Source organism: Chelonia mydas, chromosome 4 (genome assembly GCF_015237465.2).
Source record: "Chelonia mydas isolate rCheMyd1 chromosome 4, rCheMyd1.pri.v2, whole genome shotgun sequence".
Lineage (NCBI taxonomy): Eukaryota > Metazoa > Chordata > Testudines > Cheloniidae > Chelonia > Chelonia mydas.
Genome location: NC_057852.1, coordinates 14,922,341 through 14,947,154, shown reverse-complemented (window position 1 = coordinate 14,947,154; position 24,814 = coordinate 14,922,341). Strand labels below are relative to the sequence as shown.

At 45.1% G+C, this 24,814-nt stretch overlaps 1 protein-coding gene across 6 annotated transcripts in view; it reads right to left on the bottom strand.

Moving 5' to 3' along the window:
- Positions 1 to 11,209: 11,209 nt before the first annotated feature.
- SDAD1 (SDA1 domain containing 1) overlaps positions 11,210 to 24,814 on the bottom strand; it is a 34,645-nt gene continuing 21,040 nt past the window's right edge. For 4 of the 6 annotated variants that reach the window (XM_037896713.2, XM_037896711.2, XM_043544781.1 and 1 more), the window contains exons 15-22: positions 23,493 to 23,590; positions 22,678 to 22,754; positions 21,232 to 21,364; positions 19,450 to 19,547; positions 18,232 to 18,422; positions 17,608 to 17,692; positions 16,973 to 17,134; positions 11,210 to 11,649 (exon numbers count right to left, since the gene is read on the bottom strand). In XM_037896713.2, coding sequence (XP_037752641.1) covers positions 11,599 to 11,649; positions 16,973 to 17,134; positions 17,608 to 17,692; positions 18,232 to 18,422; positions 19,450 to 19,547; positions 21,232 to 21,364; positions 22,678 to 22,754; positions 23,493 to 23,590 — 895 coding nt within the window. In that variant the 3' untranslated portion in view covers positions 11,210 to 11,598. The remainder of the gene's footprint in view (positions 11,650 to 16,972; positions 17,135 to 17,607; positions 17,693 to 18,231; positions 18,423 to 19,449; positions 19,548 to 21,231; positions 21,365 to 22,677; positions 22,755 to 23,492; positions 23,591 to 24,814) is intronic. The other 2 variants (XM_043544780.1, XM_037896712.2) reach the window with 1 other exon arrangement.

The window sequence follows — 24,814 nt, the reverse complement described above, 5'->3', positions numbered from 1 at the left end:
CGGCAGGGGCGGGGAAGCTCTGCCCCCGGGCGGGGGAGGATGTAAATCCCTGGCGCTAGATAAGGAAACGGATTTCTAACCCCAAAGGGTGCTCAGCGGGCTGTAAAGCCGCCAGGTTTCAGTCAGGGCCCGAGCAGCAGGCTGGGCCTTGGGGCAAAGCTTTTAAAACATTCCCTTCGCTTGGCTCCAGCCCCACAGACCCAGCCAGGCCTGGCCTCCTTCCATCCCCGTTCAGCCAGCGCCAGCCTGAAACCACGAACGCTGCGTTCCTAGGGCTTCTGGTCCCTCTTTATACCAGGCTCCATCTGCATACGGGGGCTGGAACCTTTTCCTTTTTTTTTTTTTTAATAGTGGGGGTGCTGAGAGCCATTGCACCAAACTGTAAAGCTTGTCTATAAAAGGGAAACCACTTCAAGCCAGGGGGTGTAGCAGCACCCCTACTTCCAGCACCTCTGTAGGCATACACAAATGGACCCAGGGCAGCAGTTCCCCTTACTACAGGTATGGACTCAGGCTTCCGGCCAACACTTAAAGCTGGTGTGGGTGTTAGATAAATAAAGCATTAGCTAGTGTTTACGTTTTCTAGAGTAAAAACTTTTAAAGCGGAGGGAAAACGAATTAAAAAAAAAATTAATCCAGCTTCTAACTTCTGGCTTTGCAACATAGTGTGAAGCGTTTTTAAAAGGGAACTTGTCAAAAGAAAAGCAGGGTGGGGAGAGGGACAGCCAACAAAAAGGACAGATGAGAAGGGGAAGTGTGACAGAAACAGGATGCAAATTATTATTTTTGAATAAAAAAACTGCATAGCAAAACACTACAGAAAAGTAATTGGTTAGGTGCTATCAGAAGGGGGGGGGGAGGGTGGTATAGACATGCACTTTATTTCATCTTCCAACAGATTTAGGCCTCGTGCAATTGACTCAGTATGGCCAAATCTCTGCCCCATATGGTGTCAGGTTCAGGAGAGGGGCATTGTTTTAGAACAGTCATGCAGATCCCATTCTTCCACTAACTGTTCCAGTTTTGGACAATAGAATACCCTAACTGTGCACATCCACGATCATTTGATTGAACAAGCTGTGAAGTTTTTGTTTTATTTTAAACAAAAAAGGGGAAAGTATGCAGTGTTGATGTAGCTGTGCTGGTCCCAGGATATTAGAGAAACAAGATAAGTGATATATCATCTTTTATTGGAGCAACTTCTGTGGGTGAGAGAGACAAGCTTTCCTGTTTATTGGGAGGTTTCAGAATAACAGGTGTGTTAGTCTGTATTCGCAAAAAGAAAAGGAGGACTTGTGGCACCTTAGAGACTAACCAATTTATTTGAGCATAAGCTTTCATGAGCTACAGCTCACTTCATCAGATGCATACTGTGAAAAGCGTAGAAGATTTTTTATATACACACAAAGCATGAAAAAATACCTCCTCCCACCCCACGCTCCTGCTGGTAATAGCTTATCTAAAGCGATCACTCTCCTTACAATATGTATGATAATCAAGGTGGGCCATTTCCAGCACAAATCCAGGGTTTAACAAGAACGTGGGGGGGGGGGGGGAAACAAGGGGAAATAGGTTACCTTGCATAATGACTTAGGCTTGAATAGAGACTGGGAATGGCTAAGTTAATTGTATCCAATTTGCAAATGAATTCTAATTCAACAGTTTCTCACTCGAGTCTGGATTTGAAGTTTTTTTGTTGTAATATAGCAACTTTCATGTCTGTAATCGCGTGACCAGAGAGATTGAAGCATTCTCCGACTGGTTTATGTGACCTAGAATCTTATTTTCGACGTCTCCGACTCAAGGAATATTTCCAACATACCTCTGAACAACATACTAATCCACAGAGACCTCCCTACCAACACTACAAAAAGAAGGATTCTAAGTGGACTCCTCCTGAAGGTCGAGACAGCAGACTGGACTTCTACATAGAGTGCTTCCGCCGACATGCACGGGCTGAAATTGTGGAAAAGCAGCATCACTTGCCCCATAACCTCAGCCGTGCGGAACACAATGCCATCCACAGCCTCAGAAACAACTCTGACATCATAATCAAAAAGGCTGACAAAGGAGGTGCTGTTGTCATCATGAATAGGTTGGAATATGAGCAAGAGGCTGCTCGGCAGCTCTCCAACACCACTTTCTACAAGCCATTACCCTCTGATCCCACTGAGAGTTACCAAAAAAAACTACAGCATTTGCTCAAGAAACTCCTGAAAAAGCACAAGATCAAATCCGCACAGACACACCCCTGGAACTCCGACCTGGGATATTCTATCTACTACCCAAGATCCATAAACCTGGAAATCCTGGGCGCCCCATCATCTCAGGCATTGGTACCCTGACAGCAGGATTGTCTGGCTATGTAGACTCCCTCCTCAGGCCCTACGCTACCAGCACTCCCAGCTACCTTCGAGACACCACTGACTTCCTGAGGAAACTACAAGGTGATTCTTCCTGATAACACCATCCTGGCCACTATGGATGTAGAAGCCCGCTACACCAACATTCCACACAAAGATGGACTACAAGCCATCAAGAACACTATCCCCGATAATGTCACGGCTAACCTGGTGGCTGAACTTTGTGACTTTGTCCTTACCCATAACTATTTTACATTTGGGGACAATGTATACCTTCAGATCAGCGGCACTGCTATGGGTACCCGCATGGCCCCACAGTATGCCAGCATTTTTATGGCTGACTTAGAACAATGCTTCCTCAGCTCTCGTCCCCTAACGCCCCTACTCTACTTGCGCTATATTGATGACATCTTCATCACCTGGACCCATGGAAAAGAAGCCCTTGAGGAACTCCACCATGATTTCAACAATTTCCATCCCACCATCAACCTCAGCCTGGTCCAGTCCACACAAGAGATCCACTTCCTGGACACTACAGTGCTAATAAACGATGGTCACATAAACACCACCCTATATCGGAAACCTACTGACCGCTATTCCTACCTACATACCTCCAGCTTTCACCCTGACCACACCACACGATCCATCGTCTACAGCCAAGCTCTGCGATACAACCGCATTTGCTCCAACCCCTCAGACAGAGACAAACACCTACAAGATCTCTATCAAGCATTCTTACAACTACAATACCCACCTGCGGAAGTGAAGAAACAGATTGATAGAGCCAGAAGAGTTCCCAGAAGTCACCTACTACAGGACAGGCCTAACAAAGAAAATAACAGAACGCCACTAGCCATCACCTTCAGCCCCCAACTAAAACCCCTCCAATGCATTATTAAGGATCTACAACCTATCCTGAAGGATGACCCAACACTCTCACAAATCTTGGGAGACAGGCCAGTCCTTGCCTACAGACAGCCCCGCAACCTGAAGCGAATACTCACCAGCAAACACATACCACACAACAGAACCACTAACCCAGGAACCTATCCTTGCAACAAAGCTCGTTGCCAACTGTGCCCACATATCTATTCAGGGGACACCATCACAGGGCCTAATCACATCAGCCACACTATCAGAGGCTCGTTCACCTGCACATCCACCAATGTGATATATGCCATCATGTGCCAGCAATGCCCCTCTGCCATGTACATTGGTCAAACTGGACAGTCTCTACGTAAAAGAATAAATGGACACAAATCAGATGTCAAGAATTATAACATTCATAAACCAGTCGGAGAACACTTCAATCTCTCTGGTCACGCGATTACAGACATGAAAGTTGCTATATTACAACAAAAAAACTTCAAATCCAGACTCCAGCAAGAAACTGTTGAATTAGAATTCATTTGCAAATTGGATACAATTAACTTAGGCTTGAATAGAGACTGGGAGTGGCTAAGTCATTATGCAAGGTAACCTATTTCCCCTTGTTTTTTCCTACCCTCCCACCCCCGTTCCTCAGACGTTCTTGTTAAACCCTGGATTTGTGCTGGAAATGGCCCACCTTGATTATCATACACATTGTAAGGAGAGTGGTCACTTTAGATAAGCTACTACCAGCAGGAGAGTGGGGGGGGGGGGGGGGGGGGAGACGGGGGGGGGACGGGACGGGACCTGGATTTGTGCTGGAAACGGCCCAACTTGATTATCCTATACATTTTAAGGAGAGTTATCACTTTAGATAAGCTATTACCAGCAGGAGAGTGGGGTGGGAGGAGGTATTTTTTCATGCTTTGTGTGTATATAAAAAGATCTTCTACACTTTCCACAGTATGCATCCGATGAAGTGAGCTGTAGCTCACGAAAGCTTATGCTCAAATAAATTGGTTAGTCTGTAAGGTGCCACAAGTACTCCTTTTCTTTTTGCGTTTATTGGGAGTTCTTCAGGTCTGGGAAAGGTAAGTGTCACAGCTAAAAACAAGACTGAACCTGTACTTTAGCCTAAGCCGTTAACACATATTCTACAAGGACCATTCAAGATTAAGGGGCCTGTTAACACCTCTGTGGTCATAGGACACAAAGCCCTGGTCTACACTAGGACTTTAGGTCGAATTTAGCAGCGTTAAATCGATGTAAGCCCGTACCTGTCCACACGATGAAGCCATTTATTTCGACTTAAAGGGCTCTTAAAATCGATTTCCTTACTCCACCCCTGACAAGTGGATTAGCGCTTAAATCGGCCTTGCCGGGTCGAATTTGGGGTACTGTGGACACAATTCGACGGTATTGGCCTCCGGGAGCTATCCCAGAGTGCTCCATTTTGACCGCTCTGGACAGCACTCTCAACTCAGATGCACTGGCCAGGTAGACAGGAAAAGAACCGCGAACTTTTTTGAATCTCATTTCCTGTTTGGCCAGCGTGGCAAGCTGCAGGTGACCATGCAGAGCTCATCAGCAGAGGTGACCATGATGGAGTCCCAGAATCGCAAAAGAGCTCCAGCATGGACCGAACGGGAGGTACGGGATCTGATCGCTGTATGGGGAGGGGAATCCGTGCTATCAGAACTCCGTTCCAGTTTTCGAAATGCCAAAACCTTTGTCAAAATCTCCCAGGGCATGAAGGACAGAGGCCATAACAGGGATCCGAAGCAGTGCCGCGTGAAACTGAAGGAGCTGAGGCAAGCCTACCAGAAAACCAGAGAGGCGAACGGCCGCTCCGGGTCAGAGCCCCAAACATGCCGCTTCTATGATGAGCTGCATGCCATTTTAGGGGGTTCAGCCACCACTACCCCAGCCGTGTTGTTTGACTCCTTCAATGGAGATGGAGGCAATACGGAAGCAGGTTTTGGGGACGAAGAAGATGATGATGATGAGGAGGTTGTAGATAGCTCACAGCAAGCAAGCGGAGAAACCGGTTTTCCCGACAGCCAGGAACTGTTTCTCACCCTGGACCTGGAGCCAGTACCCCCCGAACCCACCCAAGGCTGCCTCCTGGACCCAGCAGGCGGAGAAGGGACCTCTGGTGAGTGTACCTTTTAAAATACTATACATAGTGTAAAAGCAAGCATGTGAAAGGATTACTTTGCCCTGGCATTCGCGGCTCTCCTGGATATACTCCCAAAGCCTTTGCAAAAGGTTTCTGAGGAGGGCAGACTTATTGCGTCCTTCATGGTAGGACACTTTACCACTCCAGGCCAGTAACATGTACTCGGGAATCATTGTACAACAAAGCATTGCAGTGTATGTTTGCTGGCGTTCAAGCAACATCCATTCTTTATCTCTCTGTGTTATCCTCAGGAGAGTGAGATATAATCCATGGTCACCTGGTTGAAATAGGGTGCTTTTCTTCAGGGGACACTCAGAGGAGCCCATTCCTGCTGGGCTGTTTGCCTGCAGCTGAACAGAAATGTTCCCCGCTGTTAGCCACAGGGAGGAGGGAGGGTGGAGGGGGTAGCCACGCAGTGGGGGGAGGCAAAATGCGACCTTGTAACGAAAGCACATGTGCTATGTATGTAATGTTAACAGCAACGTTTACCCTGAAAGAGTGTAGCCAGTGTTTTATAAAATGTGTCTTTTTAAATACCGCTGTCCCTTTTTTTTTCTCCACCAGCTGCATGTGTTTCAACGATCACAGGATCTTCTCCTTCCCAGAGGCTAGTGAAGATTAGAAAGAAAAAAAAACGCACTCGAGATGAAATGTTCTCCGAGCTGATGCTGTCCTCCCACACTGACAGAGCACAGACGAATGCGTGGAGGCAAATAATGTCAGACTGCAGGAAAGCACAAAATGACCGGGAGGAGAGGTGGCGGGCTGAAGAGAGGGCTGAAGCTCGAATGTGGCGGCAGCGTGATGAGAGGAGGCAGGATTCAATGCTGAGGCTGCTGGAGGACCAAACCAGTATGCTCCAGTGTATGGTTGAGCTGCAGCAAAGGCAGCTGGAGAACAGACTGCCACTACAGCCCCTGTGTAACCAACCGCCCTCCTCCCCAAGTTCCATAGCTTCCACACCCAGACGCCCAAGAACGCGGTGGGGGGGCCTCCAGCCAACCAGCCACTCCACCACAGAGGATTGCCCAAAAAAAAGAAGGCTGTCATTCAATAAATTTTAAAGTTGTAAACTTTTAAAGTGCTGTGTGGCATTTTCCTTCCCTCCTCCACCACCCCTCCTGGGCTACCTTGGTAGTCATCCCCCTGTTTGTGTGATGAATGAATGAAGAATGCATGAATGTGAAGCAACAATGACTTTATTGCCTCTGCAAGCGGTGATCGAAGGGAGGAGGGGAGGGTGGTTAGCTTACAGGGAAGTAGAGTGAACCAAGGGGCGGGGGGTTTCATCAAGGAGAAACAAACAGAACTTTCACACCGTAGCCTGGCCAGTCACGAAACTGGTTTTCAAAGCCTCTCTGATGCGTACCGCGCCCTCCTGTGCTCTTCTAACCGCCCTGGTGTCTGGCTGCACGTAACCAGCAGCCAGGCGATTTGCCTCAACCTCCCACCCCGCCATAAACGTCTCCCCCTTACTCTCACAGATATTGTGGAGCACACAGCAAGCAGTAATAACAGTGGGAATATTGGTTTCGCTGAGGTCTAAGCGAGTCAGTAAACTGCGCCAGCGCGCCTTTAAACGTCCAAATGCACATTCTACCAGCATTCTGCACTTGCTCAGCCTGTAGTTGAACAGCTCCTGACTACTGTCCAGGCTGCCTGTGTATGGCTTCATGAGCCATGGCATTAAGGGGTAGGCTGGGTCCCCAAGGATACATATAGGCATTTCAACATCCCCAACAGTTATTTTCTGGTCTGGGAATAAAGTCCCTTCTTCCAGCTTTTGAAACAGACCAGAGTTCCTGAAGATGCGAGCGTCATGTACCTTTCCCGGCCATCCCACGTTGATGTTGGTGAAACGTCCCTTGTGATCCACCAGAGCTTGCAGCACTATTGAAAAGTACCCCTTGCGGTTTATGTACTCGCCGGCTTGGTGCTCCGGTGCTAAGATAGGGATATGGGTTCCGTCTATGGCCCCACCACAGTTAGGGAATCCGATTGCAGCAAAGCCATCCACTATGACCTGCACATTTCCCAGGGTCACTACCCTTGATATCAGCAGATCTTTGATTGCGTGGGCTACTTGCATCACAGCAGCCCCAACAGTAGATTTGCCCACTCCAAATTGATTCCCAACTGACCGGTAGCTGTCTGGCGTTGCAAGCTTCCACAGGGCTATCGCCACTCGCTTCTCAACTGTGAGGGCTGCTCTCATCTTGGTATTCATGCGCTTAAGGGCAGGGGAAAGCAAGTCAGAGTTCCATGAAAGTGCCCTTACGCATGCGAAAGTTTCGCAGCCACTGGGAATCGTCCCAGACCTGCAACACTATGCGGTCCCACCAGTCTGTGCTTGTTTCCCGAGCCCAGAATCGGCGTTCCACAGCATGAACCTGCCCCATTAGCACCATGATGCATGCATTGTCAGGGCCCATGCTTTCAGAGAAATCTGTGTCCATGTCCTGATCACTCACGTGACCGCGCTGACGTCGCCTCCTCGCCCGGTAGCGCTTTGCCAGGTTCTGGTGCTGCATATACTGCTGGATAATGCGTGTGGTGTTTAATGTGCTCCTAATTGCCAAAGTGAGCTGAGCGGCCTCCATGCTTGCCTTGGTATGGCGTCCGCACAGAAAAAAGGCGCGGAATGATTGTCTGCCGTTGCTCTGACGGAGGGAGGGGCGACTGACGACACGGCTTACAGGGTTGGCTTCAGGGAGCTAAAATCCACAAAGGGGGTGGCTTTAAATCAAGGAGTAGTTCAGGCAGGAGTTCATGGAGGGTTCCAATAAGAAATGGTGCACCTAAGTTACTGTTCTTATTGGAACAAGGAGGTTAGCGTGGCCTCTGATTGATACATGGCTAGATTTAGCTCGCTGCACCTTCTCTGTGAGTGACTGCAGTGTGACCTAGAGGAATGAGTCCCCTAGACAGGGGAAGAGGCAAATGAGTACAAAACAAATCTGGTCTATTTCTTGTTTCGATCCACTCCATCTATCTTTTACATTTTTGGCTGGCAGCAGACGGTGCAGAAGGACTGCATGCCATCCACATCTCATGGCTGCTCGGCAGAAGATGGTACAGTACGACTGCTAGCCATCCTCATCTCTTGCCTGCCCGGCAGAAGATGGTACAGTACGATTGCTAGCCATCGTCATCTCTTGCCTGCCCAGCAGAAGATGGTACAGTACGATTGCTAGCAATCCGTATTGCCTGCCTGATCACCATAAGACGGTTCAATAGGACTGACTGCAGGACTAAAGAGAATGACCTGGTCAAGTCACCAAAAATTTAGTCCCTGCGCCCATGTCTGCCCAGGCGCTCCCAGCCGACGTGGCCAGGAGCACCTCGGACACGACGAGGACCGGTAACAGTCATACTGCACCGTCTGCTGCCAGAAGGCAATGGGTTGCTGCTACTGTGTAGCAATGCCGTACCGCGTCTTCCAGCACCCAGGAGACATACAGTGACGGTTACCTGAGCGGGCTCCATGCTTGCGGTGGTATGGCGTCCGCACAGGTAACTCAGGAAAAAAGGCGCGAAACGATTGTCTGCCCTTGCCTTCACGGAGGGAGGGAGGGAACGGGGGCCGGACAATATGTACCCAGAACCACCCGCGACAATGTTTTAGCCCAATCAGAGTGCTCCATTGTGACTGCTCTGGACAGCACTCTCAACTCAGATGCACGATTGTTTGCCGTTGCTCTGATGCAGGGAGGGGTTACAGGGTTGACTTCACGGAGGGTTCCAATAAGAAATGGTGCACCTAAGTTATTGTTCTTATTGGAACAAGGAGGTTAGCCTGGCCTCTGATTGATACATGGCTAGATTTAGCTCGCTGCACCTTCTCTGTGAGTGACTGCAGTGTGACCTAGAGGAATGAGTCCCATAGACAGGGGAAGAGGCAAATGAGTACAAAACAAATCCGGTTTATTTCTTGTTTTGATCCACTCCATCTATCTTTTACATCTTTGGCTGGCAGCAGACAGTGCAGAAGGACATATTGCCTACCTGCTCACCATAAGATGGTTCAATAGGACTGACTGCCGGACTTAAGAGAATGACCTGGTCAAGTCACCGAAAATTTAGTCCCTGAGCCCATGTCTGCCCAGGCGCTCCCAGCCGACGTGGCCAGGAGCACCTCGGACATGACGAGAACGGCTACCAGTCGTACTGTACCGTCTGCTGCCAGAAGGCAAGGGGTTGCTGCTACTGTGTAGCAATGCCATACCGCGTCTGCCAGCACCCAGGAGACATACGGTGACGGTTACCTGAGTGGGCTCCATGCTTGCGGTGGTATGGCGTCCGCACAGGTAACTCAGGAAAAAAGGCGCGAAACGATTGTCTGCCCTTGCTTTCACGGAGGGAGGGAGGGAAGGGGGGACTGACGATATGTACCCAGAACCACCCGCGACAATGTTTCAGCCCCATCAGGCATTGGGATCTCAACCCAGAATTCCAATGGGCAGCGGAGACTGCGGGAACTGTGGGATAGCTACCCACAGTGCAACGCTCCGGAAGTCGACTCTAGCCTCGGTACTGTGGAAGCACTCCGCCGAGTTAATGCACTTAATGCACTTCTGTGGGGACACACACACTCGAATATATAAAACCGATTTCTAAAAAACCGACTTCTATAAATTCGACCTTATTCCGTAGTGTAGACATACCCAAAAAGGGGCAGGGAGAAGGGGGTGCTATACTAGGACAAGTCACCAACTTAAAGCAGCACCAGACTCTGCCACAACAACAGATGCAACACCTGCAGACAAATCTCCACGGCTACAACAATCAATGTCCACCACAACACACCTTTCAAGAGCCATGGGTCCTACACATGTCTCAACATGTGGTGCCTATCACAACGTGTGGTGTACCTCAGCCAGTGCACTAAATGTCCCAACAGCTATGGGGAGGAAACCAGACAATAACTACACCCTTGAATGAACTCACAAGAAAATGATAAAAGACAAAACTATCATATCACCTGTGGGTGAACACAGTCCTCATCCTCAAAGGAAACCTGCACAACACTTTCAAAAGACAAGCCTGGGAGTTTAAATTCGTAACTTTGCTAGCCACTAAAAAACATAGCCTTAATAAAGACACTGGATTTATAGCTTATTACAACACTCCATAACCCACTAACCCCTGTTTTTGTCCTATGACTACAGGCATGTTAACGGGCCACTTCATCTTCAAAGGTCCCTAAGAAACAGTGGTTCTCAGCCAGGGGCTGCAAGCAGGTTTCAGGGGGTTCTCCGAACATGGCCAGCATTAAGCTTGCTAGGGCCAGGGGCAGAAAGCCAAAGCCCCGCTGCGCCAGACTGTGCCAGACAGCCTGGGCCCCTGAGCTCCACCTCCTGGAGCTGAAGCCGAAGCCTGAGCAACTTATTTTTGTGGTGGGCCCTGGGGCATACTGCGCAGGGCAATTGCCCTGCTTTCTACTCCCGAATACCGGTCCTGGCTTTTATACGCTAAGAAAAAGTTGTGACACAGGTGGGCTGTGGAGTTTTTACATCATGTTGAGGGTGTTCAGAAAGAAAAAAGTTGAGAACGCCTGCCTTAGAATATGCGCTAACTACTTATGCTAAACTATCTGCTCAATCTTGTATTTAGCTGTGACACTTTGGTTACCTTTCTCAGACCTGAAAAAGAGCTCTGTGTAGTGTGAAAGCTTCTCTCAGACCAACAGAAGTTGATCTAATAAAAGCGATTACCTCAGTCCTCACCCACCTTCTATTTCTAAAAGCGGGAAATTAAAGTTAACCGTTTTCAAATCCTTTAAAAAATTACATGCTTATGAAAGGCACAAAGTTTTTAATCTATGTAAAAGTTATTTTACATGGATTGATCTAGGACTTACATTTTCCATGATTCAGGCAAAACATTTAACAATGAAATTCTCCTTGCTTTAGTTAATATTTACAGGGACATAACCAGTTAACTCAAAATAAGTTATATTCAATAAAAGGTAACAGCCTCCCTTCCGAAGATGCTTCTAGAATGCAAGATCTCTTGACGCCAACACGTACAAATGAGATTCATTTGGTGCTGCAGAGTTATATTCAATGGACATCCAATTCTTCAGTACAGGCGATCTTGTACTTTCCAATATAAAAATTATTTTCTGGGGTTATTACTATACCCACAGTAAGGATATAAAACAGTCCGCTCCTTTGTTGTTTTAAGTTATTTCACCAGCCTTTTTCTCTTTTTCAAAAGTGCATCTCGTAATGCCAGCTAGAATACAAAAAACAAACAAATAAAATAAATCGTGTTGCATAACAGTGCAATATTGAGGTATTCTGACTACAAGTTTTCAAGTATTTAACTGGTTGCAGAGTAGCAGCCATGTTAGTCTGTATCCGCAAAAAGAAAAGGAGTACTTGTGGCACCTTAGAGACTAATAAATTTATTTGAGCATAAGCTTTTGTGGGCCACAGCCCACTTCAGCCCACTTTATCAGATGCATCTGATGAAGTGGGCTGTAGCCCACAAAAGCTTATGCTCAAATAAATTTGTTAGTCTCCAAGGTGTCATAAGTACTCCAGTTCTTTTTAAGTATTTAACTGAAATACCAATATAGCACCCATCATGCAGCAATCCCCATGTGATGTGAAAACCGTATATATATATAAAATCCTGTTCATTGCTGGCATGTAGCCACCTATAGGGTGGGAGACATTAGCAGGCAAGATCACCACACAGGAATTCAAAAAACACACCATAGTTACAACTGTGGCCCTAATTCACTTATAGATTGGAGGACAAGTGCTACTAATTATAGCAGGGACTAGATTTTCCTGGATGCAATAGCTGACAGATTTCTTCACCTAACTGTAGCCAAACCAGCAAGATGTGATGCCATTTTAGATTTGGTATTGGTGAGTAGTGTGGATCTCATAGAAGAGCTGGTTGTAGGTGACCCTTGGTTCACGTGATCATGAGCTAATTCAGTTTAAACTAAATGGAAGGATAAACAAAAATGGATCTGCAACTAGGATTTCAAAAGGGTAAACTTTAAAAAAATTAAGGGAAGTAGTTAGGGAAGTGGACTGGACTGAAGCACTCAAGGATCTGAATGTGGAGGAGGCTTGGAATTACTTTAAGTCAAAGTTGCAGAAAGTATCTGAAGTCTGCATCCCAAGCAAGGAGAAAAAGTCCATAGGGAAGGGTTGCAGACCAAGCTGGATGAGCAAGCATCTCAAACAGGTTATTAAGAGACAGTACAAAGCCTATGAGGAATGGAAGAAGGGATGGATCAACAAGGAAAACTACCTCTTGGAAGTCAGAAAGTGCAGGGGAAAAGTGAGAATTGCCAAAAGCCAAGCAGAGTTGGACCTTGCAAAGGAAATTAAAACCAACAGTAAAATGTTCTATAGCCGTATAAATAAAAAGAAAACAAGGAAAGAAGAAGTGGGACCGCTAAGCACCAAGGATGGGGAATTTTCCCCTGGGTCAGATTGGCAGAGACCCTGGAGGTATTTTGCCTTCCTCTGCAGCATGAGGCACGGGTCACTTGCAGGTTTAAACTAGTGTAAATGGTAGATTCTCTGTAACAAAGTCTTAAATCATTATTTGAGGACTTCAGTAACTCAGACAGAGGTTATGGATTGATTACAGGACGGGGTAAGTAAGGTTCTGTGGCCTGCAATGTGCAGGAGGTCAAGAGATCATGATGGTCCCTTCTGGCCTTAAAGTCTATGAGTCACCTGACCGGAATCAAGCCAGCCTGCCTGGGCTAGTGCCCTAGGTACTCTATGCACAGATGTATTAACAGCTGTGTATTTAATGTCACACACTTTGCTACTTTGAAACAGAACTTGGCACAATTAAGAAGAGGTACATTGAGATAAAATTGGATATTCACTGCCAAAAGCTTTTATAAAAACAGTAATTTGGAAACAATTTAATTCTTATTTTAAGCACTTAGGAAAGTTTAATATACTAACTAAAATTACCCTTTTAAGGAAAAGCTATTATAACTTTTCTAGTGACACACTAATCAGGCTAGACTTAATAACTTAGTCTAGCAAATATTAAAAATGCCAAGAAACCAAGCAGATTATTTAGTACTTTAGGGAAAAAAATCTCGATATATATTGTAAAAATGAGAGACAAAGACCGCTCATAAACCCCTACACCAAAAACCATGGCAGGCACTATCGTGACAGGGATCATACTCGCACCTAGACAGAATTGATAATACAACCAAGAAAGAGTCAGTGAACTCCTAGATTCAAGCAGTAAACATAGCAGTAGTGACACTTCTTAAACACTGTACAATAAAAAAATCACTAATGTAATTAATGTAATATAAATGTTATTGCACTGTGTCAATGGTGTTAAACTGGAAAAGATCAGTACAATATCACTCTTGTCCCTTTAAGTAGGTATAAAGTAATTTCTTTAAAGGGCAAATGAAGCTTCTAAAAAAAAAAAAAAAAAAAAAAAAAAAAAAAAAAAAAGGACCGACATTTACAAGTACAGAGTCACTCCAGAGAGGTTCTGCCAGAAATGTAGACACATTTAAAACAGGGCTGTCAATTAAACACAAAACCAATCAACTAGATTAAAAAAATAGTCACGATTAATCGCAGTTTTAATCTCATTGTTAAACAATAACAGAAACACCAATTTAAAATTATAATATTTTAGATGTTTTCATTTTAAAATATATTGATTTCAATTATAACCCAGAATATGTGTACAGTTCTCACTTGATATTTTTATTGCAAATATTTGCACTGTAAAAAAAAGAAATAGTATTTTTCATTCACCTCATACAAGTACTATAGTGCGATCTCTTTATCGTGAAAATTGTTGGGATTTGTAAGGGTTAAGTAAAGACCTGGGAAACCACTGGTGTGCTATCATGGTAATAGAGAGTAGGCATAGGCACGCACTATTTCTTCGCTTAATAGATAAAGTTACCATCCTCTCCCTTCCCTTCGTTAAGGATAGATAAAGCGCTGCAGCTACATAAGGAATGTGGTTGTCTGAAGGATACCCTGTGTGTGAAGAAGTGTTATTCCCCCCCCCCCCCCCTTCCCAGCTACATAAATGAGCTCGAGACATGGCCCCTTCCTCCCTTCCCTGCAAACTGCGAATAAGGGAACCTGTGGCTACAATTACATTTCTTTTCAGTATCTTCAAGGTACAAATGTCTGTAGAATATGCTTAATGCTATAAACAGTAAACGGGGCAGATATATGATATTCAGCATATAGCTATTAATATTCATTATATGGGCATTCATATTATCAAATAAGGGGTTTGGGGGCATTATAGTAAATGTGGGTATTTACATATTAACTTAGATAAAAGAGCGTGATGTGATTAACTCAGGGCTTACTCAACAATTGGGTCAAGGGGAACAAGTACCGTAATAAAGAAGTCCATTCACTCAATCCGCCTCTGGGTCCTCCTGCTCATTCTTTCCATCTCTAACAAAAATGCAACTTACAAACATAGATTTTGTTTCCGAGTGCAGTTATGTAAACACACACAAAAATAAACAATGTCAAACTTTAGAGCCTAAAGTCCACTCAGTCCTACTTCTTGTTCAGCCAATCACTCAGACAAACAAGTTTGTTTACATTTACAGGAGATAATCCTGCCCGCTTATTTACATATGTCACCTGAAAGTGAGAACAGGCGTTCACGTTGCATTGTTGTAGATAGCGCTGCGAAGTATTTACATGACAGATATGCTTAAAATTCGTACGCCCCTTCATGCTTTAACTTGTAGTCTCTCAAATGTTTTACATTGTTTCGTTTTTGAATGCAGTTATAGTAAAAAAAAAAAAAATCCTACATTTGTAAATTGTACTTTCACAATAAAGAGATTGCACTACAGTACGTGTATGAGGTGAATGAAAAATACTCATTTTTTTACAGTGCAAATATTTGTAATAAAAAATATAAAGTGAGCGCTGTACACTTTTTATCCTCTGTTGTAACTGAAAATCAATATATTTGAAAATGTAGAAAAACATCCAAAAATATTTATAATAAATTTAAAGTGGTATTCTATTATTGTTTAACAGTGCGATTACAACTGCGATTAATTGCAATTTAATGGTTTGACAGCCCTAGTTTAAAATGGGGATTTTAGCTCTGGATTTTAAACTATAAAATCAAATTTTAGTTCTTTTAAGCCGTTCCCTTCCCAACAGGGGCTAGTTCAAGCCTTTTGGCTCAAATCACTAACACGCTGCTTGTTTTGCTTCTTGCAGAGATCTGATGTATTGAGGTAGTCTGGCTGCCTACCAAATCAGAGACGTCAACACCTCAATGCAAGTGCAGAGGATTAGCGAGCTCATTAAAGTACCTAAGCTGCTCATTCACAAAGTGAACCTCTTGTGTTTTATAAGAGAGGGTGGAATCAGCACATTGCTGCAGTCAATGGGGTCAGCCTAGATCCCACTTTTGTGGGAAATGGAGAAGATACCAAATAAAGAGCAGATTTAGAGGTACTCGTCCAGGGTCATGTTATTTAATAAAATACCATATAAGAATACCCAGGATCTACTTTCCTCATTTGGTTTGTAAAGACAAAAGCCACTGGCGGACCATTCTCAACACTGTTTGGCTGCCCTTAGCAGGGAATAAAAAACCAGAAACAGACCCTGGAGCTACTCACTGGGACCCAAATCTTACCGACAAAGGTGGGTTTATAATGAAGTCAGTACATATGCTCTACCAAAGAGACAGCTTGGTGAGAAAGCCACAAGGCAGGATTTTCCTGGAAATGGCTCTTTGAACACTTCAAAACAGTCTGAGCAAGTATAGCGGCATTATAATAGTCGACAACATTTTGGCCTTGAGATTTTCCAGAGCAGATGAGAGGATTTCAGGAGGCACCTTTGATCATAGACACAGCATGCCCAGCCAGAATGAGAGGGAGGACAGACCTGTCTCTGGTGAATAAGGTAATCAGGAAGATGGTGACTGTGAAATGAGGGTTTGAAGAGGAGCCCAAAGGAAAAGAAAAGGATAGACTAAAAGGCCTGTCTGCAAAGCCAATTCTACCACGCAAAGGCAGCATGTTCTGTCACACTGGTGTCTCTGATTGTAGTATAATTATAGTTTGATCTTGCCGATGCCAAGGGGCCCACGCTGTGTTATCATTACATTCCCATATCATGCTACAGCCCTAATATAACTTCACCACATGATTTGGTGTTTTCTACGCAGACAAGTCCAAGCCAGTTATAAGAAAGCCCCCCAGCACTGGCAGCCATTGGTCTGCAAGAGCCCAGATCTGTGACCTACCCAGGCATTTGGGTAGGACATAGGCTAAGGGATGTATAGACTGCACAAGGGGCTTTTTTATTGGGTTGGTTGGCAGGCGATCATTAGTTTAAGAGAAGCAGCCTATTATATGTTCATTTGAACTAAACTTTGTCACGGGAAATCTTTAAGCACATATAACCTAATAGAGCACGTGAGGGGCGCTTATTTTAGCTGAAATACAAATAACTAAAGTTTGTTGCATACACTGCCCCTGACTAGTCTCCAATTTACTTTGTCACCAATGGGCTGAGTATTAAATACTTACCTGTTTTTCCCTGAAGGAACGTTTATTTTTTGTTCGGACATTGTGACTGTATCTCATCATCATAAAGTTCTTCTGCTTTTTCTTCTCTTTATTAGTGGAGCTAGCGAACGGATTCATTTTAGTTTTCCTTTTCACAAATTCTTTTCTGTTTGTCTTTCCAGCCTAGGGAGGAAAAAATATCCAAACAATTAAAGCCCACAGGGTTATCTTCCTTTCTCACAAGTCAGATCATCTAACTCGTCTCCATAGAAATGCCATTTACCCCTGCACACTTTCCACTCCTGGAGCTGCAAATCCAGACTCACTTTGCTTTCCTGAGCGATTTTATGTGCTTTGTGATTGGCTGTTTAACTGTATCTTTTGAATAAGAGCCTCTATTAAAAAAAAAAAAAAGGTTTTAAAATTGCCAGCATCAGCCACAGTCAGAGACAGGGAACCAGACTTAAGTTAACCATTGGTCTGTGCCAGGTCGGCAAAGAACCCAGGAGGGGGAGGCAAAAGGTTACCTAGCTGTCATTCATGCCTGAGCCCTTTGAAACCTGCCCCTACTGTGTTCTTGTAACTCTGCAGGTTGCAAAGCCTGAAACCCCTGAAAATCTGCAAGGAAGAAGATCTGGAATATCATGGCTCCTCACCATGGCTGTGGCCAGTCTTGTTTCCTTGTCTGATTTAGGCTTCTTATGTAGATGCTCAATATCTCTGAGCGAAAGCAACTCTCCCCTGCAAAACAAAAAGAGATTATGATGATGTCTGGCATCACGAGAGCTTCCACCATGCACGGATCTATCCCCACCCTCTCTATCATCTCTCATTCGTTCTCGAGATATGGCTTCTGAGCTCACTGCCCACTTTCACACAAGCACCTGTATGCTTTGTCCCATGCTGCCCTTATGCATGGGAGGAGCTACCCATAAACATCTGCACAGCTGCCTCAGTGTCCACCTTCAAATCCCTTTTTAACTACCATACCTACAAAAATCTCAGCAGCGGTCAGTCAGCCGCTGTGCTGAGACCACAGCCTATCAAGCTGACGAGTATCGTCTCATTGTTCCCTTGTGCTGACCCCCCTATATTCACCCGCTGCCTTGTCTCATACTTAGATTGGAAGCTGTGTGGCATGAGGACACATCTTTTTATTATACATTTATACAGCACGTAACACAATGAGGTCCTGGCCCATGGTTCAGGCTCCTAAGGGCTCCTGCAGTAGAAATAATATCCATTATACCACCTGAGTGAAAAGGAATTTTGTATTCTACCTGCTCTCCTCGTCGCTGTCTATTGCAATGTTCTTCCTCTTTGCAGCTTTGCCAGGTGCCGAGTTGAGCTCTTTGGCTATCTGGGCCAGGTGTATTTTCTGGAAGTCTTCTTGAGTTAAAACCCGGCTCGTGCTAACTGCTGCTGCTTTGGCTTTCTGTTCTTCTACAGGCATGCTTTTGATCTTCTCCCCCTTTAAATGCGGACAACAGTGACGATCATCAGGGTCTTTAAAGCAATGGTGTTGTATGGTTTATTTGTACACTATAATCTTATTGTAAAGGCAAGTCCTGTTTCTCTCCACCAAAGCAGGTCGCTGGAGAGAAACAGGACTTGCCTTTATTATAAGGGCATATGGCTGGTTAGGGCAGAAGACAAGAATACGTGGGAGGTGAGAGGCGTAGGAGAGGGAGTAGCACTGGCCTTCTTCAGGTCTACAGCAAAGTTCAACGATGGGTGTAACATTACCAACAGAGCCCACGTTGGGGCACCACGCAGCCTGTGATCAAGGAGTTCCCAGGCTTTCCAGGAAATCGGTTGAGTGTGCTTGTTCATGTGTAAGGGAGAGAGAAGGAGTAAGGAGCATTAGAAATGTGCCAAAATACTCCTCCTCTTTGCTGAAGATGGAGAGAATTTGTCCTATTCCCCATAGGCCAGTGGTTCTCAACTGTGGTTCACTGCTTGTTCAGGGAAAGCCCCTGGCGGGCCGGGCCGGTTTGTTTACCGGCCGTGTCCGCAGGGTCAGCTGATCACGGCTCCCACTGGCCGCGGTTCGCCGCTCCAGGCCAATGGGGGCTGCGGGAAGGGTGGCCAGCACATCCCTCAGCCCACGCTGCTTCCCACAGCCCCCATTGGCCTGGAGCGGCGAACCGCAGCCAGTGAGAGCCGCAATTGGCCAAACCTGCGGACACGGCAGGTAAACAAACTGGCCTGGCATGCCAGGGGCTTTCCCTGAACAAGTGGTGGTCCACAGTTGAGAACCATTGCCATAGGCTGTAAAGTATTTACACACAGGACTGATTCTCCCCTGCTTTGACTTGTGGATATTCACTTATACCTGTGCAAAGGGGTGTGTCACACCACCATTCTCATTAGCTCCTGTTTATACACCCACTTGGCACAGCTGAAAACTACATTAAAGGTGCAAGCCAACGGAGAATCAAGCACAATCTTTGAAAATCACATTTATATTTAGGCCAGAAAGTGATGACAAAACTCACTACTTCTTGCTGCTCCTCATCTGAGGAGTGGTGCACATCTATCCATTCCCCATCTTCATCGTCTTCCTCCTCACTGAGACTGGCACTTTGCCATCCATCTGCCAGGGCAAGAGGCACACACAGTGACTAGAACAGACTTAGTTCAATTGCGTGACAATAAATATAGCAATTAAGACTGGATCCCAGATTTGTTTCCTTCCATGTTATCTCTACCTGCTAAATGCACTACTGTTTTTAAAAGCCCTCCATTTGCAGTTCTCAATCACCTAGTCCAGATACCACTAGAAATAACAAGCAAGAATTAAAGGGTTGTCAAGTTACGGTAGAGGTTGACTGCTATTTAAAAACTATACATTTCAAGTATCATCCACAATGTGCTAGATCAGGGATTTGCAACCTTTGGCATGCGGCCCATCAGGGAAATCCACTGGCGGGCCGGGCCGGTTTGTTTACCTGCAGCGTCCACAGGTTCAACCAATCAGAACTCCCACTGGCCGTGGTTCGCCGTTCTGGGCTAATGGGGGCTGCAGGAAGCGGTGCGGGCCGAGGGATGTGCTAGCCGCCGCTTCCCGCAGCCCCCATTGGCCCGAAACGGCAAACCACGGCCAGTGGAAGCTGTGGTCGGCCAAACCTCCGGACGCTACAAGTAAACAAACCGTCCTGGCCCGCCAGCAGATTTCCCTGATGGGCTGCGTGCCAAAGGTTGCTGATCCCTGTGCTACATGCTGTACAAAAATAGTCCATGGACCACAAAGTTGTGTCTTTCAGCAACATTCAGATGTGTGTATTTATATAAAAACAGGTAGTTTGGTGGAAATGGCTTGTGGAAGCTGTCAAAGACAAGACGTGCCCCTAACCAGTTTAATTCAGGCACCTGTTGCATCTTGTAATTAACATAGTACACAAGCTATTTAAGGCAGAAACTGTCACTTTATTACAAGTTTATACAGTAACTAGAATCAGATCCTTCATGGAGGTTGTGATGTCATCATCAGTTGTTGTAAGTGGGACCAACCGTAGAAATAAACAAGTTATCCCCAAAGTTGTAAGAAAACACCAAAGGCAGCTTGCAAAACACTGGTGTGCCCGATGTCTAATCACTGGCAATGGAGACAAGCTGTCGTGTAAACCTAATTTACTGCCAGCCTACGTTGCAGTTATTGTAAAGAGCTCTGTAAAGTTATAAAATGTGTTTGGAAAAGGCTCAGAAGATAAACAGCGCTACACGAGTGCCCCATGATGTCTACTGCGCAGGGCACCGTACATGCATGCAGTGATATTCTGCCGCATCCCCAACATCCAACCAGTTCACACAGGTATGGAAGCAGCACACATTGTATGAAAAAGTCATGTTACATTTTCAACAGCCTGAGCACTGCTCTTCTTAAGTCTTCAAAGTGACTCAAGGACATAGTAAGCAAGCAGTTCTTTATCTTGGGGAGAGCTGAACAGGTGCACTTTTGAAGCTGTATGACCTGCTTTTCCTTGAAGATTAGTCACACAGGCAACAAAACCCCTTTGTTATCTCTTGCTAAAGCAAATACTGCATAAAGCAGCACAGACCCAATGTCAAATATAACTGGGTGTGTATTGCATTCATTCATTCAAGGGCAGCACTAGTGCTGTTTCACTGGACAAATGCACACATGGCCAGGGTTACTCAAGACATTACAGTGTCAAAGTTTCTGCTTTACAACAAGAGACTTGCACCACACTTTCACATGTAACTAGAACTCTAGTGGCAATGCTGTACTGCCTGGAAGTGAAGAAAAACTAACCAACCTTCCTCGTGTTTCCCTCCTTCTTCTTCCTTATTCTCAACCTCTAATATTTCTGCTCCTGGAATATAATCTTTGGCATCTAATTCTCCATACTCGTGGATTCTGGCTTCTGATGAGGCCTCAGTAGGTTTACCCTATAAGTAAGCCAAGTACATGTTGTAAGTAGCTCTTTGTTTTCTTTAATTTCACCAACAGAACATTTTAAAAGGGGCATAAGGTTGGTGGACTCGATCACCAGCCTGGGAAACATGATATGTCAATACACATAGTACAGCTCACAACACAGACTGTGGTGTCCCGCCAGCCTCTGGCAGTTTAGTCTTATTGGGATCCAGGAAGTGGGCGGGCAAAACTAAAGGATCCCCCCCCCGCCCAAGAAGGGGGTCCACAGGACCTGGAAAACCAAATAATTACAGGGGACAACTAATGAACAACATGGACAGGAGTGCGGTCAAAGGGTCAAACGAAGGGAACTGGACGGGGACTGGCAGTTTAGTGTCAGGATTTCCACCCTGCCTAGGAGGTCCACAGGGCCTCCTGCAGTCCTCTGCCATAGTTACAGGAGAGCATTCTCCCAGCCCTCTCCTGGTCCTGGACTGCCGCAGGTCCTCATTTATATCCCCTAGTGGAAAACATCAGACCCAATCAACTGCTGCTACCCAGCTGGGTCAGTTAATTCCCAACACCTGCCTGCCAGGCTGCTCCCCAGAACAGGGCTGGTTGCTCCCCTTAAAGGGCAGACTGCCCTGTTACAAGGTGTTTTTTCACCAATGAAACAAGAAGTGATCAGCCAGTGTTAGAAATCTGCCAGAGGCACACATCCCAGCACGCCCTCCAAAACTCTGGATTAAACTTCTGCCTATTCCGAACAAGCTTTATACATTAATGAGCATTGGAACGACAGAGATCCACAGCCCTCCAGGTTCAGATAATCCCTCCATCCACTCCTTTTAACAAGGTTAGGTTTTAGTCACACAGAAAAATAAATGATGATGAAGAGCTTCTGATATTGCATTTTCAGAGCACAGCACTTTATTGAAAAACATCTCCTCTCCATAGATTAACGATGGATTCTGCAGTGAAGCAATGGGGACAAAGATACTCTACAGCTCTCAAGGCACTTTGCAAAGAAGCATCGTTATCCCCATTTTACAGATGGGGAAACTGAGATGGGAAGTGACTTGCCCAAGGTCACCTAGTAAGCGAGTGGCAGAGCCAGGAATAGAACCCATGTCTCTTAGGTCCAGTGCTCTGTCCTTAGGCCACACTGCCTTTTGCCTTTAGGTGATCTCTCCAGGGCAAAATGCAATGCACATATTCTTAGTTAAAAGTATGCACACAGTTAACCATGTTCACTGGCTAGAGATGTTCAATTTATTTCATCCTCATTTTCAGGATCACAACCCTGCATTTCAGATACAAATTAATGCACATAAACATCACTTACCCTGAATTTTTTTTGTAACATTTGCGGATTCAGTGATCGGAAGAGATGTATCAGAGTTCTTGCAGACATCATTACATCTACAAAACAAATACCAGGAATAAACAAACACCTTGGAAAAAGCAGGATCTGGATCAAATGAAAAGGAAAGCATTGAGCTAGAATTAGGTTTTGTTCTGTGGGTGGGGAGGAGGGTAAAAGCGCTATATTTCCTACATCTTTCTCAATAGTAACTTCTTAGCATTATTCTATTTGACAATCCATGTCTTTCCCTTCTACTCTGGACTACCTACTTTGTAAAACTACCTTCTACTCTTAGCCTTCTTTGCTCTACTCTAGTTTTGTTTATTGGATACATCTCCCCAAAAATCCTTTTTCAAAATTAAAGCAGCTACCAATATCGGTGTGAATCCGTTACTTCTAAAAAAGAAGTGAAGAAGAAAGTGTCTCCAGAACTTGATCGGACATTTCCAAGGTAACTCACACAATCAATATTTATTTAGGACATGAACCTGCATCCCCTACAGTCAGTGATCAACCAATTGACAACGTTCCCATTGATCAAACTGTGCAAGATCAAGCCCTTATGTAGCTTCAGTTCAGGTAGCTGCTAGGCAACTACACTTTTCCCCTCCCAACTGCTCTAACTGCTTCATCTCTCACATGAGGACACCTGAAACAGACACAGAGGTGCAGGAGACTAACATGAGAAATACTCTGAACTCTAACCTATTCCTTACATCAGAACACTCAGCATAAACATGGGTAAAAAAAAAAAAGAGCAACACGTTTTTCCACCTGCAAAGCACTAAACTTACTTTTATCTTTATGAGATTTGTACAGGGCAAGGTCTTGGAGCAGGTCTTCGGTCATAGCCAGAGGACATCTCGCAGTTATCTCTTTTATCGCATTCATTCTAGAAAAATCAAAGTTTTTAAAAAAAATTTGTCTCAGTTAGAAAAGACCCTGGCTGCAGCATGTTGCACGACCGTGTCTGAGACTCAGGGACGGTCATCTTGAGGCACACAACTCAGTGTCAGAGAAAAGAGCAGCACGGGACTCAACCCCCGAGGTAGCCTATCCAAAGCATGGCAGCTTTGCATAGTCTGTTCTCCTAGCCACCATGATGGACCAGTTTCCAGAGGTGCAAGTGCTCAGCATCTTTGAAAATTAAGATGAAGTACTGGCACAGCAATCACTAACTAGCTAGAAAGCATCCAAGACCAAAGGTTGGAAGTGGGCAGCCCATACAGAAAAGCTAAAACCCTTTAAATCTGTGGACCATGTCTGTGCCTAGAGGAGTCAGGAATCTTGACTGCATTCATCCATGGTTAGATCAGTAAAGGACAGCCTATGCTGGGGACCTGTATGCTCACACAGAAGAGTTCCCTTTCAAAGTAACTTTACCCTCACATTGACCCTCACCCTCCCCAGTCTCTCTCTCTAAGGTACATCCCCCACCCCCTCCTTATGGTTGAAACCATTTTAGCAAGAACCATTCTTAAAGCATGGCTCGAACTAGTAAGCATGTTTCCACCCACAGCCCCATGCAATTGGTATGAACAGGGACACCTTTTCCTCAGACTCATCTTAGATCTCGATTATAAAAGAGATACAATACCTTGTACAATTATTATTATATAATTACTATTATTATACATCAATCAGTCTATGGCACGGGTCTCGGCAAAATAAGCCAGTTTATACTGGGCGCAGAAACTGGGTTAGCATTCTGCTGGCAACAGCTATGGTTAAACTTAGTTGTAGCTAGCACAGTTTCAGTCATTGTATAGACAGGGAATGAAGTCTTGACCATCATGGTATCTACACTCTGAAAAATCATGACGTACTTAAGAGTTTACAGATAAATGGGATACGCACAGAACATTCCCAGAGATCTTGTTACCCAGGAAAGCAGGGATTCAGCCACATCTGGGGAGCATCCTGGTGCTAACCAATGACCTCTACGACCAGTGACATAGCAGTGTTGGCAACTAAAAATAAATAGTTTACCAAACTCAAAGCACACTGCACAAAAGGTTATTTTTTTATTTCAATGGGTATTTTTTTTAAAGAGATACACCAAGCTATTTTCTATGAGTTTTACATTGTTTCTAGCAACCCAGGTTCCCCACGGATC